Below are 19,114 nucleotides of genomic sequence, written 5' to 3' on the forward strand. Positions count from 1 at the left end.
TTCCAAGAATTAAAAATAGCTGTCTAGTTTTATCGCCATTGAAAAAAACAACAACACTTGTGTTCTTACAATACAAAAAATATTTACTATGAATATTAGAAACCAAACCTAAAGATGAAATTCATCACAGAATGAGTGAGAATCTTAACTGAAAGGGAATAATTTTTCGACATTCTAATTTTTTAATTTAAAAAAAAAACTTAAAATTTTTTTTGTTAACATTTTTTTTTTTTTTTTACATTTTGTTCCAATGCGTTGGCGGGCCGGATAGAAGCACGTCGCGGGCCGGATCTGGCCCGCGGGCCGTAGTTTGGGCATCGCTGCTATAAAGCCTTGGAACAAATTAACGGGCGTAGCCGGTGGGTACTGCTAGTTGTGAGATATATAATACGACGTAATAAACTTAAATATAAACAAAAATGTAAAATATAAAGATATAATCTAAAATATAAACTAATAATGTAAACTTACTGAATACAAAGGTCCTTTTTTTAAATCCAAGCATGTCTAGGGTGAATTGCTCCTCCCTTACAACTATTTCTATCAATAATGTAGAATTTATTTCCCTTATTCAATAGTAAACAATATAATTAATTTCCAATAATTAATTGAATAATTGGAATTTTATTTTTTCATTCATGTTTTTTTTTGGTACAATGAATAATTGTTTAAACTGTCAACTTGATTGGAGAATGCGTGAGGGAGATGGTAACAATTATTTAAGGGGACTAAACCCTGTTAATATTTGTGAATACTGAAGGATTAATTTCCCTTTTTGGTATTAACAAATAATATTAATTATCAGTAATTAATTGACTACTTGGTTAATGTTTTGCATTGATTCATTTCTTGTCTACGCCAGCATATAATAGTGTAAAGTTTCAGTTTGATCTGAGATAGGGCGTGGGAGAAATAACGTGTACACACTTTTACTAGACAGACAGACAGATAAAGTTAGTTGATATAAGCTTTGTAAATACGATATAACATAGCTTTAAAATGAACTAATACTTTCTTATAAACTAACAATACTTCACTGGCTAAGCCCGTTGATTTGTTCCTAGGCTTTTTAGTGTCTTTTATTGCCGGAACACCATGTTTTTTATTATTGTTAAAGGATAAACATAACATGCTTTTTTAGCCTGTGAATTAGTGTAACTGCTACAATAAAATTTCACGGCCCCCTCTGTCCTTCTCTCTCTCTCTCTCTCTCTTTCGCTCTCTGGAACCCCTTAAATATAAAATAATAATTTTAAAATGTGCTGATAACCTCAAATATGAAATTTCTCTCTCAGATTTCTCAAATCTATGCGTAGGTTTTGATATGTTTTATTTAATTATTCCTTAGGATAGTTATAACTGTTGGTTGCATATTTCCTAAAGAAAGTTTGTTTAAACTGTGTGCTCATGGAGAGAAATAAAAAGAAGTTCACTGACGCCCTGAGGATGTCCAGCGCGAAAAGACACACAGCTACGACACTAAACACATTATGATACTTTCTTAAGAGGAAAAGCTCGGGCTCTACCAACTGAGCCACGTAGAAGATGATGCGAGGGAACAAGTTCCCTATGGTTGTGAATATCACCGACAGCAGCATCGCCACCACTTGCTTTTCTCGACGCGAAAACGACATATTGACAGTGGAGTTGTCCTTCACGCAGGCATCATTGCCGTTCTTGGCAGTCAGAAATTGTGAGGACTTCCGCAGATAGTAAACTGTGCAGCTGGAGCTGATACAAAGGACGACAAAGCTGGCGAAGGGGATGGCTATGCCAGTAAATCGGTAGTAGGGCATGACGATGTTCTGAGACTGGTAGAAGAATGCGTTGTAGCGATAGACGGCGATGGTGGTGTTGAAGTCTGGGCTGAACGTGTAGGCGATGTCGTAGATAAAATACACCACAACATAGGCGCCAAATACCACACCGGATATGACGACCATAGCAACGAGAGTGAAGTTTCGCGAGAAGATGGCCTTGAAGGTGAAGGGTCTGCTGACACAAAGGCACCTCTCCACTGAGACGTAGGTGGTCAGGCAGAAAGTCACGTACCCAGAGAAGATGGGCGTGTAAGCTGTGACGGGGAAAGACATGTTCCGCCAGCTCGTGGCTGCTGATGCCGAGATCAAGCTGATGGGACCGTGGAGCCTGTTAACCACGGCGGTAAAGCACTTGATAAAGTCCCACATGGCGATAGACATCATGGAAATGTTGACTCCGTCTCGAAATCCTTGGGCCATAAAGACGGCCATGCTGAAAGAGTTAGTAACCAAACCCAGGCAACAGAGAATAGAGATTAGCCAAAATGCAGCAAATGTCTCAAACTGGTTGTATAGATAATCGCTCACAACTTTATCATACGTCGCCACTATTTGCACTACCAGCAGAGGACTCTCACTCGTCATTAGTTCAATCAGCATGGTGTAGGAAGCAAGTGAACACAAAGATCATAGAATGATTCATTTATATATTTATTTAGGTTTAGAGAATAATAAACCATAAGGTCAAAAGAATAAAAACGTATTGATTAATAATATTTTGGTGCAGTCTCTTCATCTTTACTTTTGAAAATATATATGACTTTTTTAAACAAAAAAATAAATTCTTTTTATTTTATTCAGGCTTTCAAGTTAATCTACAGCAATGTCAAATCACATACAGAATATAGAAAATTATTAATATTAGGACTGCAGTTTTGTAATTTTAATGTTTTTATATTAGAATGCTTAAATGTAAGCTAATTTTCAAGATACCGCCAATTATATTGAACAATTGATTTTGTTTCTAATAATTATTAAACGAGATTTAATTTCTAATTTTCTGCTATATTTTTTAAAAATAAATATCAATTAAAATGATTTTCTCTACTTTCTAAAGTCACAAGCGCATATGTAATTAACTCAAGTAAAAACTGTTGAAGCAACTAATTATTGTCTGCGCGATACGAGATTAGATATTAGAGACAAGTCAATGACTGGGGACATGGTTTGTGTTCGTATTCTTTGGTAGTGACATTAAGTACTGGTGATTACGACTTCAGATTGGCATAATTGGCAGCATGATTTGCAATTAGCTTCCGCTTCGTGTGGACAATATATAGTCTGGGTTGAAAAGTGCGAGCTGGCAGAGACACGAACATAAAGTGCGAGCTAGTAGCGTCACGCACAGTTAGTGGCTGTTTTTTTTCCACATAGGTCGATGCATTGAATTCATTCTATGTTTAATTATGTAATAAATAAATATGTTACGAAACAATACCTAAGCGGAACATCTTCTTAACCAAATACATTTTTTTTCTATTTGTATTCAGAAATAATTATCAAAACTTCTTATTAGTTATTTTGAACGAAAATAAAAAGCTGTAACAATTGTGGTACCAGGGTCTACGCCTTAAAACTTCATTTTAGTTTATGTTTCACTTTGGTTAAGAAGAAGTAATCTGAAAAAAAAAATTATTACAACCCTTATTCTCACAATGTCTGTCTGTCTGTCCGTCTGGTAAAAAGTTTGAACACGTTATTTCTCCCACACCCATTCTCGGATGAAGTTGAAACTTTGCTCAATTATTTCTTGTACCTGACAAAACAAAAATTAATAAAAATATATAACCAATTAGTTAATTTGCTATTGCTAATTAATCATCTTTTTTAGTATTTAACAATGGAAAGAAATTGTACTTGACTGATGTGGTAGTATACGTTGAATAAGTCACATTTATACTTTGTCGCTTACAACATTGAAACTAACAATAAAAAGCTATAAAAACTTGTGCTTTCATAAGCAATTTATTGGCGCAGTGGTTAAACATCGTAGGTCTTAAGATTTGCTTGACTTTTGAAAGCACGTGCAGACAAGTATTGCTAGTCATGTTAGAAATCCTTTTCGATATGTGACCAGTACTACATCATATCATGACCACGTGACCTTGTGGCAAAGAGTTGTCAGTTTCAATGCTTCCGTTTGAAACGGACCATTTCACCACACTGACTTGATCGATGGAGACAATGTCATTACATGAAGTCGTATGAATTAGACAAGGTCATCACACGAAGTGGTATGAAACAGACAAGGTCATGACAGTCAGGTGTGTAGACAGACAAGGTCATCACACGAAGTGGTATGAAACAGACAAGGTCATGACAGTCAGGTGTGTAGACAGACAAGGTCATCACACGAAGTGGTATGAAACAGACAAGGTCATGACAGTCAGGTGTGTAGACAGAAAAGGTCATGACATGAAGTCGTATGAAACAGACAAGGTCATGACAGTCAGGTGTGTAGACAGAAAAGGTCATCACATGAAATCGTATGAAACAGACAAGGTCATGACAGTCAGGTGTGTAGACAGAAAAGGTCATCACATGAAGTCGTGAGTAGGGAGAAGTGAGGTTTACGACGAAACACAAAGAGAGACAACCTTAGCCAGAATATTTGTAATGTCTATTTCTCTTATTTGCTTGATAACTGTCAAGAATCAGTCTGCATTTGTTATTTGAAACAATCTTACACATGTTATTTTTTTTTTTTTAAAGATTCAGACGTAAATCGAATGAGAATCTCTTAACAGTTTCTGGAATTTCAAATGTTCTGATTGTAACTGTCAAAAAAAAATTAATTAATAAGCAATTAAAAATGTTATACTTGTTTTGTATCTATACTAGTGTTGGGCAAACTCTTGTACAAGCGAAAAGAAAAAGGTTTTGACCTTAAGACTGTTTTGTATAGTTAGAAATCATGTATCAGAATTTAATATAGTCCATATGAACGACCACGGTTCCATTGCAAGTGACATACTTATCTTCAAAGTTTCAACTAGCATTACAATCTGATGTTGATATTTTTTCATGTAAATGACCTTGCTCGGGCCGTATTTTTCCAATCACTTATAGATACTAAAATCTTTAGCTATTATAAAAAGGGAAATAAGCACTAAAAATAATTTTGATCTCGTATTAACGGTGTTGCTTCCCCTTTGGTCTCTTAGGTCAGGAACACAGGACTATTTCGATCATTCATTAAAAGTTGAGCCAAGGCTCATTAAACTAGGCCAGCAGACAGAGTTCACTCTTTCCAGCATAAAAGAACAATACGTTTTGTCTGGCAAGGGTCAAAGCATATGTTTTAACTGTCGACATTGTTATTGCTTTGGATTTTCCTGACTCACTGTCTAGTACGTGGCCGAAGGCCAAGTTCACAAGTGACCAACGCCATTTTCTTATACCTTGCCAGGCTTAGCGTGCTGGACTCGCCAATATTGAAAATTTCCCTTGAGGAACTTTGCGTGGACTGTTGACATGTATAGGCTCTCTAACAGCCCCGCACAACTTAGGCACTACCATGGGAGTATTGTTGTGCTACCCTTTGGCCTAATCGTTTCCCTTTACGACTACGTCATTATGTGTTGCAGATAACTTGCCCGGTTAACCATTGGGCATGAAGTGCATGTAAAAATAGGTATACAAGTCAATACAAGAACACATTTTACATTAACTAACTTTGTGTCAAATAGGAAAAGCAACGCAGATGAAATCCAAGCAAGTTAAAGAGTGATTCAATTTACAAGATTGAAATACGAATACATTGCTATATATGCAATTAGGCATTCGTATTTGAAATGTAATTTTCGCTTTTGATGTATATTTAATTATTTATCTGTAGTCACTAACATCAAGCTGTTCAATTGAACTTGAAAAGAATATAACCAAAAGTGACTAGAATATTGTTATATTGTCATGTGATGCAAAGAATAAAGTTTTCATGGATTAAAAGCCACATTTCTGATTGTAGTGCCACCAGGTATTTGATGATGACAGATGCAGCATATCACGTGGCCACACAGACCCAGTTGTGACCTATATATTTTACCACACCCAAAGCTGAAATGTTGACACTGAGGACTTTAGAAATATTAAGAGAAAGTTCAGAGGTCATAGATAACTTTTAATTGATTTTTATTTGTTCACTGTACTATTTCCTCTTTTTAATTGTACCAAGAGTCTTAAGTCCTTGAAGACTCTAGGAAGACACTCTACGACAACATTTCAGGCAGACCAATCTTATTATTTAATATATTACAGCAGAGATGGCCCTAAGTACTACCCGCGGGCCAGATCCGGCCCGCATCGTGGTTCCATCGGATCCGTCGAAATTTCTGCCAAAAGAGTAGAAAATCCACCCCTTTTTCTCGCTTTTTCTCCGATGGATTGATAACATGACCTTGAATGTAGAATGTACCAGGAAAGGTGAACGGATATTTGCTTCTTTGTGGAACATAATAGTGAGCCACCATGTTTGATTAGTAAAGAAATTGTGGGTATTTAAAAAAAAACAGGTTGCTCTTATCTATGTCAATTCAATCAAGATGGCTCCTAAGCTTGTATTTAAGCGTTTTCGGGCGGCGCCTTTGTTGCGCTTATCAACTTTCGGCTTGCCAAAGTAATTTGTTTCTTCCTAATACAGGTAAATGCTCTGCCTAGCGTGACTCGAGCTATAGACATCTATCTGGGCCACTGGCTAGGAGAGAGTGCATTTGTGCCACACTTCTATGGATATCTTCACTAAGTCTATCTAAAATAAGATTTAACTTGGATAAAGCTAATCGTTGCCAAGTGTACATGATTCCTTGCCTCATTAACAAATAATGTTAGAATACATCTAGAGAGAAAAGTTTCAACTTCGAATCGCCTTTCAACGGTTTTTTTACAAATATAAATATATTTTTTTTTTTTAGGATTTCAGTGTTAGTTTTGTAATCAATTCTTGTATTATTCACTATTCACGTGAACTAAGATTGAGGTACAATGGTATCATTGACACACGAGGTATGTATGTAAATTTCTTCCAATTTATAGAAAGAAGATATACAATGTTAAATTGGTTTCTAAAGGAAAGTACAATTTTGAAAACTTATTATTGTGTTTTAAACATATAAATAAATGTAATTTGTTTTGTAAAATTTTTCTATGTACTGCTAAAATAATTTTATATAAGTTATGATAATTTTTCTAAATTACTTTAAATGAGAATTTATTTGGACAATAAATGCAAAATTTTGCTAATTAAAAAGTCAATAGAATTCTCTATAGTCTATGTCATTGTACTACAAGAACAATATACTGAAAGGTCATTCGTCAAAGGCTGATAACTGTTGGAAAAAGATGTCATCTATTTTTAATTAATATAAAAATTACTATTTTTTTAAATTTTAAAGGTCAACTACATAAAACATTATCTTTTCTTTTTACTAAACCGTTTTAAATCAAATATATTGTTTTAATTATATAAATATCAACTTTTTGATGAAATGTAGTAATATTTGTAAAATAGAACAGAAAAAAATGTAGATTTGTTTTAAAAAAAAAGAAAATTTCATTTAAAGTATGTTTATATAACCTTGATTTGTAATGACTACACCGCTCCTTTGGTTTTTACTTAGAATGTTGGCTTAAAGAGCCAAAGTGTCAGTGTCAGTTTGAATTTTAAGTGTCAGTTCTGACTGTCTACTATATAGATTTACATCTAGATGATCTACTACTACTTTAGTGTCTTTTTAGTAGGCCTACTTAAATAGGTCCTCACTTGGCAGGGGTGGACTGGCCATACAGTATATGGGCATTCTTCAGGCGAATACCTGGTGGGCCGGTACCCAATTTGGCTGATAGGGTCAACGAAAGGGCCATATGAATGTCAGAAAATTGTTGTAAGATTTTATAATATTCTCTTTAAAAGCAACACTTTGAGCATAGTAATTTAAAAAAAAAACAAGAAACGTTCCAAATCCTATTGAAGACATGTCCAGTCATATAAGAATTGTTATTGGTTTGGTGGAGTTGTCATATGATCTCCTTCATTAATAACAATTATTATTTTGAAGTGTGCCTACCTTATGCTGACACTAATACCAAGACAACAAAGATATTGACATAAGTCAAATACCTTCAAACAAGTTAACTGAATGTTCTTTTGTGTGTGTATTCATCTCTAAGATGCAGACAGTTAGACTACGTTACAAGTTATTCAGAAAGCAGTCTGTATATGACCTTGTGAGTAACGTTTCCCTTTCAGAGCTTGCATTCTACAGAGCTATTATGTTTCTTTGGCCAACGGTTAACAAGCAGGGTGTCATGTGGCCAGCACAACGCCCAAAGTCAGGTATCCATTAGAGTTGGGTGGACTCGGTGGCACCCTAAATTTCCTGAAATTAAAAAATTCCAGTCTTTATCAAGATTCGAACACAAGACCCTAGGTTGTTTATGCCAAGCGCTTAACAGCGAGGCCATCGAACCCTCATGACCTTATAAGATTGGCAGTCAAATAATGGAGGATGAAGAGTTGTATTCATAAATTGTCCATTTTCCTGAGGAAATGTCGACGAGTGAAACTGAATCATAAACAATATGTTCATTGATGGACGATCTTTATGAGCATGTATTTGTTAATGTACATGATAGCAACAATTTGTTTATATTAAGAGATTCCCCATTCCATGTGTAATGCTTTATTTATTTGGTAGTGGAATCTTTTATGCAGTTTTAAAATCATCTAGCAAATAATCATATAGCTAACTACTTTTGATACATTATTAAACTTTACACAATGCTTCTGAGTAAAGGTATAACACTGGTAAAAAAATAAGCATTTGTACAAATTTATCCAAGCATATGTTCCTTTATCTTTGTCTCTTTCAGAGTATTTTATTAGTTTTTGTTTTTGTATTTGAAGATTATGGTTAAGTGTTTCTATATGTAATTGCTACTTTACTTTTGAGTCTTCTATCCGGAAAGGTTTTTAGATTTAGTGATTTTACTAAAGGTTTACTCTAATCAAATGTGAATATTTGAGCTATTTTTTGTCTGTTTAAAAAAACAACAAGGTCTATTAAAACTATTTTGTCATCTTAGAAAATTTAGAAACCATTTTAAGTTTACTTTATTTATGTGTCATCACTTGTACGTATTTTTTTACAAAGCGTATATCAAATTACTCTGTCTGTCTTGTAAAAACTTAGCTCAATTATCCATTGACATAAAGAAGACAGGAAACAATTAATAAAAAACAATTAGACAATTGATAACTGGTAATGAATTATTTTGTTTAATATCTGCAAGGGAAACTAATACTAATAATTTGTGATGTGCTATTAATTTGTATTTGTGCTTGGGGTATGTAAAGGCACCAAACTTATGTGTATCACTTGTCTAGCAAGTTTCTTTGCATGACTGACTTGAAGATTGTGTGGGCCATTCAATGCCAAGCGTTTTTCTTCTGTTGCCAGTTTCTTACACAGATTTGTTTAGAGGGCTGTGACGTCATTACATTGATGACGTGTTTAATACTTCTCTGTTGTATTTTAAGCCAGATAGGCCAGCGGACTCATAACAGTAAGACAAATAAATAGCCTTGAGATTTTACTATTTTATTTAACTACAATCTTGGTACAAATTTATCATTTTGTAATGTAATCTGATCCCAGGTATTGTAGGCCATTTAATAACTGACCTTATGTAGGCTACTGAAAGTTACTCACCTAAAAAATATTTAAATTAGTTTATAGCCAGTTGCCAGCTTGGCTGTTAACTTTTCAAATTCATTTTCTCAAAGCTCATTTCACTATCCTATCATGGCATGACTGGTTTAGTTGTATGAACTATATATTTTTGGTCCTTTTAAGAAATAAGAGAAAAAAATCAATCGTATTCATCATCTTTAAAACTGTAGTATGAAACCAAGTTTAAAAACAAAACAAAAAGAAGTTAAAAAGAACTTGTGAACTAACAGTTTCGTCTTGCCACTGAAACAAGATATACTCAACATGTTGTTCTACATATTCCTTAGCAAATAAAAATGTCAATACATTTTCATAATTTCAATACATTTTCATTGACATGCGCATTAATACTAGGCCAACAGATTGTTTAAAATTTACATAATTTATGTACATATATTTTTAACCTCCATTACAGCTAGTCCAACTATTCCTGCACTATACAGTCTTGTAACCTTGACCTTTTGCCCAGAGTCTCCAAAATATCAAAATAATCAAAAATGAATCTCTACTAAAAATTAAACTCGTCGTATTTTAATGCTCAATCCATTTATCATTAGATTAAACAATTTTCAGATCAAGTTGCAGAGCACAATCGATCTTTAGCATACAGCATATCGTTGAATGGAACAATTATTTACTCAGAACAGTCAAACTATAGAAGCTACATGTCCACAAGTTTTGTTTTTTTCCTTTAAGGCAAGTAGTCTTTTAAACTAATAATAATTATCTATAATATGCAAAATTGTATTTTTTCTTAATATATGCATAGTACAGAACATGCAAGCTATGAAAATGATTATACAATAGAGGAAAGCAAGTAATTTTCTATTTTTTGTTGTTGCTGTTGATCTGTTGTTATGCATGCTCATTGAGAATGCTTTTTATTCCAATAACATTTGAAGAATAACAATTTCATTCCGTCCCATAACATTTTTTTTAAGCTAAAACAATTTAGAACTAATCAACAAGTTTAGTAAAAATGTCATTATCTTCAGCAAGATTTAAACATATCTTTGGTTAGACTGCCTAATGTTTTATCCATTTATCAGTTCAATCATTATTACATTTTGAATTTTGCAGTTCACTATAAAGCAGCATACAGATGAATAAAACCATCATCTACCAGGGACAGGCAAAATAAATAAAAATAACATATTAAGAATCGCAGCAAAGATGTCCAAAAGATTTTCTTCCTTAAGGCAAGTAATTTTCTAAAGTACTATAATTTAGGTATATAAAATTAAATTTTGTTTCTTTTGACCAATGCATAGTACAGAACAGCGGAATTGAAATTATTGATAAAACTCAACAAAGCAAGTAAAATCTTTTTTTGTTTAGATTTATGCATGCTAATTTGAGAATATGTATTATGTTTCAATAACATTCTAAGAATATTTCTACTAATGCTTTTGTAATTTATTTTCCACTTTTGCATAAGTTTGATATAAGTTCATCTCCTGGCATAGCATTTATAGAGCACAATCCTGAGTATGCAACTATCTAAGTTCATTTAAACACAAATTTGGTTAGACAGCCCAATGCTCTTTTCATTCATTTAATAATATTCTTCAGATCAAGTAGCAGTATCTAAATGTTTCATACAAAAAGAAAGAAAGAAAAAAAAAGAAGCATGCAGAGAAATGAAACCATCATCTAATAGGGATATGCAAAATATAAAAATCACAGCAAGGATTTTTTATTCTATAAGGTGAGTAGTCTTTTAAAATACTATGTTTTAGCTGTATATACTTAACTGTTTCTTTCGATGTAGGCATTGCGTATGAATGGTTGGAAAATCCAGCAAAGCAAGTAATCTTTTTTTTTCTCATTTTTTCTCTTGTTTTTTTTTTCTTGCATGCAAGTTGAAAATATTTGTGTTCCACTAAACATAAAGAAATTTTTTTTTAATTGTCAACATGTTATTATAATTAATAGAGATAGAATAATTCATTAGTTCAGTACATTTCAGTATCACTAAGACTTTCAATTTTATTCTCTTTGATTTGGCTGCCAAATGTCCTATTTTTTTATTTTTCAGTTGGAGATCCAATTAGAAATATAACAGCATACTGTAAAATGAAGCCATCTCCTAGGAGTAACAGGTAATGTTTGAAAACTACATATCATGATATGTACAGCAAGATGTCCAATAGTTGCTTAGTTAAAGTCAAATTTTACTGGGACTTCAAAATACTTTGATTTAACTTATTTAAAATTATATTCTTTTGATATATATGCATAATTTGGAATAGATTAGCTAAAAAACTACAGGTAAATATCAGTAAAACATAATTTATTTTTTAATCTTTAGGTTTCATGCATGCCAATTAATGTGTTTTCAGTGTTCTAATAAATTAAACTAATTTTATTTTAATGATTAGTTTTGTATGTTGGTAATCGATAAAACTCCCATAGATAAACAGAGTAAATACAGAACTTTTTAAATTCAATAATATAAATACTAATGTAGTACAATTTCCAATATCTCCATTTTTAAGTTAACTAGTTGTTGTTTTTTTCTGTTACAAATGCTGATCATACATAACTAAATTGAAACAACAGATGAAGTCAAATGGAATAGTAAGGATTTAGAGGCAAGTATTTTATGACTATAGTTCTAAATGAAATTACAAAGTTTTCTAAAAAAAATATTTTCAGGTAATATATTCAGTTGTTTTGGACTACTTGTAATTAAGACGTGACTTAGGATGACAGCCAAATATATGATTGAAGGTGTTGACATTGTTCTATATATAATTTTTTTGTCATATCTGTACTGTCTTTTGAATAGTAGTTACCACAGTATTATTTAATAATAGCTTTACATTCAGTTGTTTTGATTTACAGACTAAGATGAAGTACATTCTGCGGACTTACAGACCAACAAAAAGTACATCCTGCGGACTTACAGACCAAAATAAAGTACATCCTGCTGATTTACAGGACAAAATAAAGTACATCCTGCTGATTTACAGATCAAAATAAAGTACATTCTGATGATTTACAGACCAAAATAAAGTACATTCTGCTGATTTACAGACCAAAATAAAGTACATTCTGCTGTTATACAGATCAAAATAAAGTACATTCTGATGATTTAAAGATCGAAATAAAGTACATTCTGGTGATTTACAGACACTTGCATGGGCTGCTCGTAATAAAAAGTGTCTTTAGATGATAGCCAAGATGAAACTTTGCGTAATTATTTATTATAAATAAAAACATCTGGTAGGCCTAATTAATTATTTTGTTTGATACCAACAAGGGAAACAAATCCTTCAGTATTCACAGATATGGATGAATTTGTTAAAACATATTTCTCCCTCACACATTTTCACATTAATTTGATAATATATAATTATTTACTCTACCTAACAAAACATGCGCAGCAGGAGCACGCTCGGCCCATAACCCATAACCCAGAGGTTTATGGATCGGAACCTCGCTATGCTACCACTTAATAAACTAGAAAAGCTACACTTGATAACCATAAATAACTACACCACATTCATGAGTGAATTTATTCAGACCCCAACACACATGATACATAACAATCTAACACGCCAATGGAATCATTACAGATACTTATAATAAACAATGTCAACAACATGAATCAATTTAAAAAATATACTAGTCAAATAATTATTTGTAATTGATATCAAATCAGGGAAATAACTTGTACACTATTGATATACTTTTTTTGGCAGAGTTCTTCCCCTTTAGTTAAGCTTTTTTTTTTAACGGAATTTTTAAAAATCTTATTATAGAATGAAGCTGTAGGTGGGTTTAAACTTTATTTTTAATGGTCTCAAGTAAAAAAAAACTAAAGATGATGAATAGGTCATTTGTTTTGTGGTCCACAGTTAACAAGGGTGTCGTGTGGGCAGCACATTGAACAACCAATTTTACTTTTCCCCAACTATTTCCTAGTACCCAATTTGTATGATAGCAGTGAAAGATTCAAACTTTATACCGGTAGTATTCAAACTTTATAATAGCAGAAAAACATTAAAACTGTAATCAATAACAGTAAAGAATTAAAACTTTATTATTGCAGTAAAGCATTTCGTTTTATAATAGCAACGAAACATTAAAACTTTATAATATCAGTAAATTATTCAAACTTTATAACAGCAGTGAAAAATTTAAACTTTATAATACTAGTGACTTTCAAACTTATTAAAAGCAGTAAATTTAGTGCTCTTGTACTAGTCTAGATCTGGCTAAGACTGAGTAGACTATATTATTTTAGTACTTTATATTTCCTTTCACAGGTCATTTGTTTGAAATAATAATTAGTCAAAATAATAATTAATAATAATAGTATTAATAGTAATAAAAATGATAATAAAAAATGTATTCAATTTATTCTGCCCATAAGCTACTAGCAGAGGAACAACAAGGTTGCATTGAAGAGTCAATGGGCTGTAAATTACATCTAACCATAGATGATACTATATTGCACCAAACTAATAGAAGAAAAAGAATCTTAACATCGACTACAAAAAAAGCAGTTGATTCAGTTCCGCGAGAGTCTTGATAACTGGAAGATAAATCTACATCTGAGTTTAACCCATTATCTAAATTACTCCATCGCACTACGTACGGACGATAAGGTAGACACTAAATTTAGAAAAAAGTATATCTCGCCTATTATACAAAAATGATTTAAATCTATATGCAGAAAACGCGCAAAGTTACACACCATAATTAAAACTTACGTGACGATATGTTTCTTTTGTCCTGGATAAGTAGACCCTATGGTATAAACATTGTAAAACTGCGAGGCATCCAACACCAACATTGCATTTGAAGGCATCGAGGGAATTTCACTCTGCCTCTCTTAATAAATATCTTGGCATAAACCATAAAATTTTTAAAAAGGACTGTCTTTGTAAATATAAGCAAAGATTAAATAAAATCCTCAACACTAAACTGTCTGGCAGTAACCTCATCACTGCAATAAATAGCTGGGCCATCCCGACCGACCTACATGTCATCTACAGACTATCGAAAATACTACGAACCAAATTTCGATGTTTAACCATAAGTCTTCCACCAAAAGAGATTCGCCATTGGTAATAAAAAACACTTCACGGAAAATTCCCGGCATTATAAGATGGGTAAAACATTGACAAGGCTGCTTCTCTACCCTAAAACTGAAGGCTTTGTTTCAGCAATACATGACAGAGTAATTAGGACAAAAAAATTACGAGAAACATATCCTAGGACTCAATATTGTTGACTAATGCCGAAAATATGGGTGAGTCAATTGAACACATAATGGCAGGATGTTCAGCCCTATCGGAATATGCCTACCTAGGTCGCCAGAGAAACAAACGAATAACGGTGATAGCCGAAGTCGACCCAACCATGCAAGTACATCTTCCAAGAATTAAGAACGCTGAGGTTCACGGCCATTACATCGGGCATAGGATTCAAAACGAGCTTATGAACATTATGGCATCAGAAGTAAGAGGTAACATTATTGATAAAATCAAACTTGCAAAATATTTTTCCGCCATTCTTGACTGCATACCTGATGTTAGCCACAAAGAGCTGATGTCCCTTATACTGAGTTTTTTGGACGTATTCTAATGTTGACAACTTAACAGGAAAGGGTTTGTCATGGCGCTTCTTGCTGCGCTGGTGAACATTGGTCAGGACATCGCCGATTGTCGTGTCCAGGGATACAAATACAATGGTGTAAACTTGAAGGGAAAGCACCAAGGAGTCCAAGCACACATTATTCGCATCAACAATCGACCTTTTGCGCTCTTCTTGCGGCGGCCATAATCTTAACCTTCAGAGTGTTTAGCAGAAATATTATTATGTAGTTTGTTGATTGTTCATGAACAAATGTCTTAATCCTTACTTACGTTGATTAAGGCAAAATCTTTCATGAAGTACATTATGTAATGTAGTCAAACTGCCAATAGTACAGTACATACGTAAGGTACTATGTTTTGTAAGAAAAATAAGATCTACAGCATTAGAGGCGGACGAGACATTGTCTTATATTAATACATCTGTACGTTAATGGGTGTTTCTCATTTCTAGTTGGCAGCACGTAATGATGCCAAAATTATTTTTGATAAAAAATTCTGGATTTGTTTTTGGCCAGGCAGTGACAACAAATAATGTCGCGAAAAATAATATTTGACGCTCACATTCATGATTACCAAGTTTTAATTAGGAGTTGAATTCACGAGTTATATATATATATATGTTGTCATTTTGACCTTTACATCATCTGCCCTATAGACCACAAGGTCTGAAAGGGGAACTTTTGTTGTCTTTTTGATCTTGTGAATAAGTTAACTCTTTCTCTTCTAACCAACGATACAAACGTTGATTCTATCAGAATGTGGTAAATAATTATGGAGAGAAAGAGTTAAAACGTTGTAAAGACATCATTGTTTTAAAGTGCTGAGTTATTTATTCCAAGTAACAGATTCAATATTGAAACAAAAGTAATTACTCACACCAAGCGTGAGAATCATTGCTAGATGAAAAAAGAGCCAAGATAATAAAGTGAGGATGAAAAGTGACAAGAGGGGGTTCGTGACAAACATGATCAAACCAGTTCAGCCTTTTTCTCTTTACAGTCCTGAGGAGTTCTTTTGTTACGAACAAAATGATTCACTACTATCAATTTAATACGTTTTTTAAAATCACTTTGTCTTTTCAACTGTCGTGTTTATGTATAGATAATATTGTAGCGCCTTAAACCTACTTTCTTTTTGTCATTGGATTGTAAATTAAGTTAATTTTATTGTTTATTTGTTTTTAAATACTCTTTTAAAATATTTGTACACTTTCTTCAATCATAAAGAAAACCAAAAATTTTAAAATGATGTCGCGAAAAATAATATTTGACGCTCACATTCATGATTAGGCTTGAATTCATATGGCTCATTAGAGACATTACCGTATTATTTTTTTTTTATATAAAAATTAATCTATTTCATAATTGGCTTTTAGGGGATCATAGTATTTGTTCTGACCTTCATAATTGGCTATTAGGGGATCATAGTATTTGTTCTGACCTTCATAATCGAATATCCTTTTCGTCTTGGATTCCATTTTAATTATAGTCTTTTGCCAGGTCTTTTTTTTTTTCGAATCTAGTTTAACCTCACTTTTTCTACGATGAATTGGTACCATAAACCGTAAACATTTTTGCCTCTTTAAATGTAGAATATACCAGAAAAAGTGAACAGATATTTACTTCTTTGTGGAACATGATAGAGAGCCAACATGTTTGATTTGTAAAGAAAGTGTGGTTGTTTCAAAAAAAAAGAAAAACATATAAACAGCATTATAAAACAAATATGACGACATTCTAGATTTGAGCCGCGACTAAAAGATTGTTAAACTACGCCTAGAGATTGGAAGATCGATGGAAATATTTACCAAAAAAGACAAAATAATGAGTCCGTGGTATAGCTAGCTACAAAGTTGTTCATTTTTTAAGTGGAAAAATAAAGCCATTGTCCGTCGCGTAAGAAAAACCAATGGTAAACGTGAAATATCCAATTAATTAATGTAAGTACTAGATCCACGGGCTTCTAATCAAAAAGTTTCAGCTCAATTTCATTTCGTCACCTTTACTTTCATGAGGCCCGCGACACGAGTGTCGGAAATTAAAATGATCCGCAGGTCGAATTAGGTCGGGCATCAGTAAGCTAGAGAGCTTTGCTTTAGTTCTAAGAAAAAAGCAACAAGACTAGACTTCACGGTCGTCACATGTGACATCTATAATAAGCCATTGTGTTTAAGTAAGGTAGGTAATAAAAGCTGCTGTTAACGGCAGGTTTCATATATTTGCATTGTCAGTAACTTCCATAGACATAAAGTAAAACAGTAAAAAAAAAGTAACCCTCCAAGATCTTGCGGTCTATAGATCAAATGATCTGCTCCTATGGTCCACGGATTCACTGTTAACGAGAATGTCATGTGGCCATCACAGCAACCAATCGCCTTTTACTTTTCCCCAACTATTGTCAGGCACACATTTGAGCTGGGTGGACTCAGGGGCGCCCTAAATGAAAAATCCCAGTTTTTACCACGATCGATTCGAACCCAGGACCCCTCAGTTCAGGAGTTAAACGCTTTAACCACTCAGTCACTGCGACTCCTTCGCGAAGTATTTAAACAATTTTGATATTATCCTTGAAATGACCTTCGATTTTATGTTAATTGGCATTGTTCTTTTCTTTAACCAATCACATAAACAAAAATGAATCAATAATAAATAATATGCTCCAGGCTCTATTGATTAGCTTATCACCCAGACTGCTAGAGTCTGTTCAGTTATAAACCTGCAAATGTGTGTATTGTTGTACAAGAGGACACAAGAGAACACACGTCATGGCCACTAAGTCTCTTTGTTTCTAACAATGTGTGATGCAAATACCAGCAATAAACTTACACAGTAATTAGTGTATATCATATGATGTGGTAACAACATTTGTTCAGAGCAAGGCGAGATATTTTATTCACCTTCTAAAGGGTAGGCGACAAATTTTTTTTTTTAAACATTATAAAGTACATCAACTTGTTGACAGTGTAATTAGGTCAGAACTAATCCCATTTTCAGTAGGCAAGAGTTCTAACTTCATTTTTGTTTAAAATTTCTTTTTGCGTTGCTTACGTTAAAAAACTTTTTTTTAAAATGCCCATTTTGAAATATAAACATATAAATAGAATAATGATGAAGCTTGCATTCCAGTCCAAATATTAGGAGGATTTCACGTGGCTACGCAGACATGGCTAGATCTATAACTACTTGAGTACAGAGTACAGTTCAAAACGGTCTGCGTAGTTAAGTAGTGCCTACATCCTTGATGGTCGGACTCTAATGTCGTATATGTATTATTCCATATATGTATAAAAACAATATATTCATATGAATTTCTTATAATAATATTTGGGGACTTAAATCCTGTTTGACGGTAAAAAATATATAATTTCAATTTTGAATTATTTTTTTTTAGTATCGTCAAGCGAGACATTATTCTTTTCCAATTTCACACAAAGATTATTTTTTTAAATTATTTAACACGATAATAATTAATTACAGTATTTTACCAAGCAGTTGAAATCACACGAAAAAAAAAGTGACATTTGTAAAGCAATTTATGTCAATAAATTGACTATTTACAAAATAGATCAACTCACTCTGTCAGTCTGTCTGTTAAAAAGTTGGAAATCGTTGTTTCTCCTACACCCATTTCCGGATCATGTTGAAATTTTGCATAATTATGCATTATGGTCCGACAGCTACGCTGGGCAGGGCACGTATCCCGTATGGGAGACGAACGTATGCCAAAGGAAGTCTTTTTTGGTGAGCTAAAAGGTGGCGACATAACAGAGGCGCCCCACGGAAACGCTTCAAAGACCAGCTTAGGCGTCAACTTTCCTTGGCTTACATAGAAGAGAGCACCTGTCTGCATGCGGCATCGGAACGAGGCAGCTGGAGGTCACTCACGAAGGCCGCGGGATACACATTTGAGACCAAAAGAAAATCTGCTGCCGGGGACAAACGCAGACGACGAAGATAAA

At 33.3% G+C, this 19,114-nt stretch overlaps 2 protein-coding genes across 2 annotated transcripts in view; both read right to left on the bottom strand.

Annotated features, from left to right (window-relative positions):
• Positions 1-19,114, bottom strand: part of LOC106074337 (uncharacterized) — a 435,581-nt gene that overhangs the window by 152,583 nt on the left and 263,884 nt on the right. The gene's annotated exons all lie outside the window — the stretch shown is intronic.
• LOC106077932 (uncharacterized) lies at positions 1,338-2,252 on the bottom strand. Its single transcript, XM_013238642.2, has one exon. It carries the CDS (start codon positions 2,250-2,252, stop codon positions 1,338-1,340), a length of 915 nt encoding a protein of 304 aa, XP_013094096.2.

Source organism: Biomphalaria glabrata, chromosome 13 (genome assembly GCF_947242115.1).
Source record: "Biomphalaria glabrata chromosome 13, xgBioGlab47.1, whole genome shotgun sequence".
Lineage (NCBI taxonomy): Eukaryota > Metazoa > Mollusca > Gastropoda > Planorbidae > Biomphalaria > Biomphalaria glabrata.

Excerpts from the sequence above, each read along its gene's own strand:
- LOC106077932 (XM_013238642.2), bottom strand. The coding sequence starts at position 2,252 with ATGGCCGTCTTTATGGCCCAAGGATTTCGAGACGGAGTCAACATTTCC.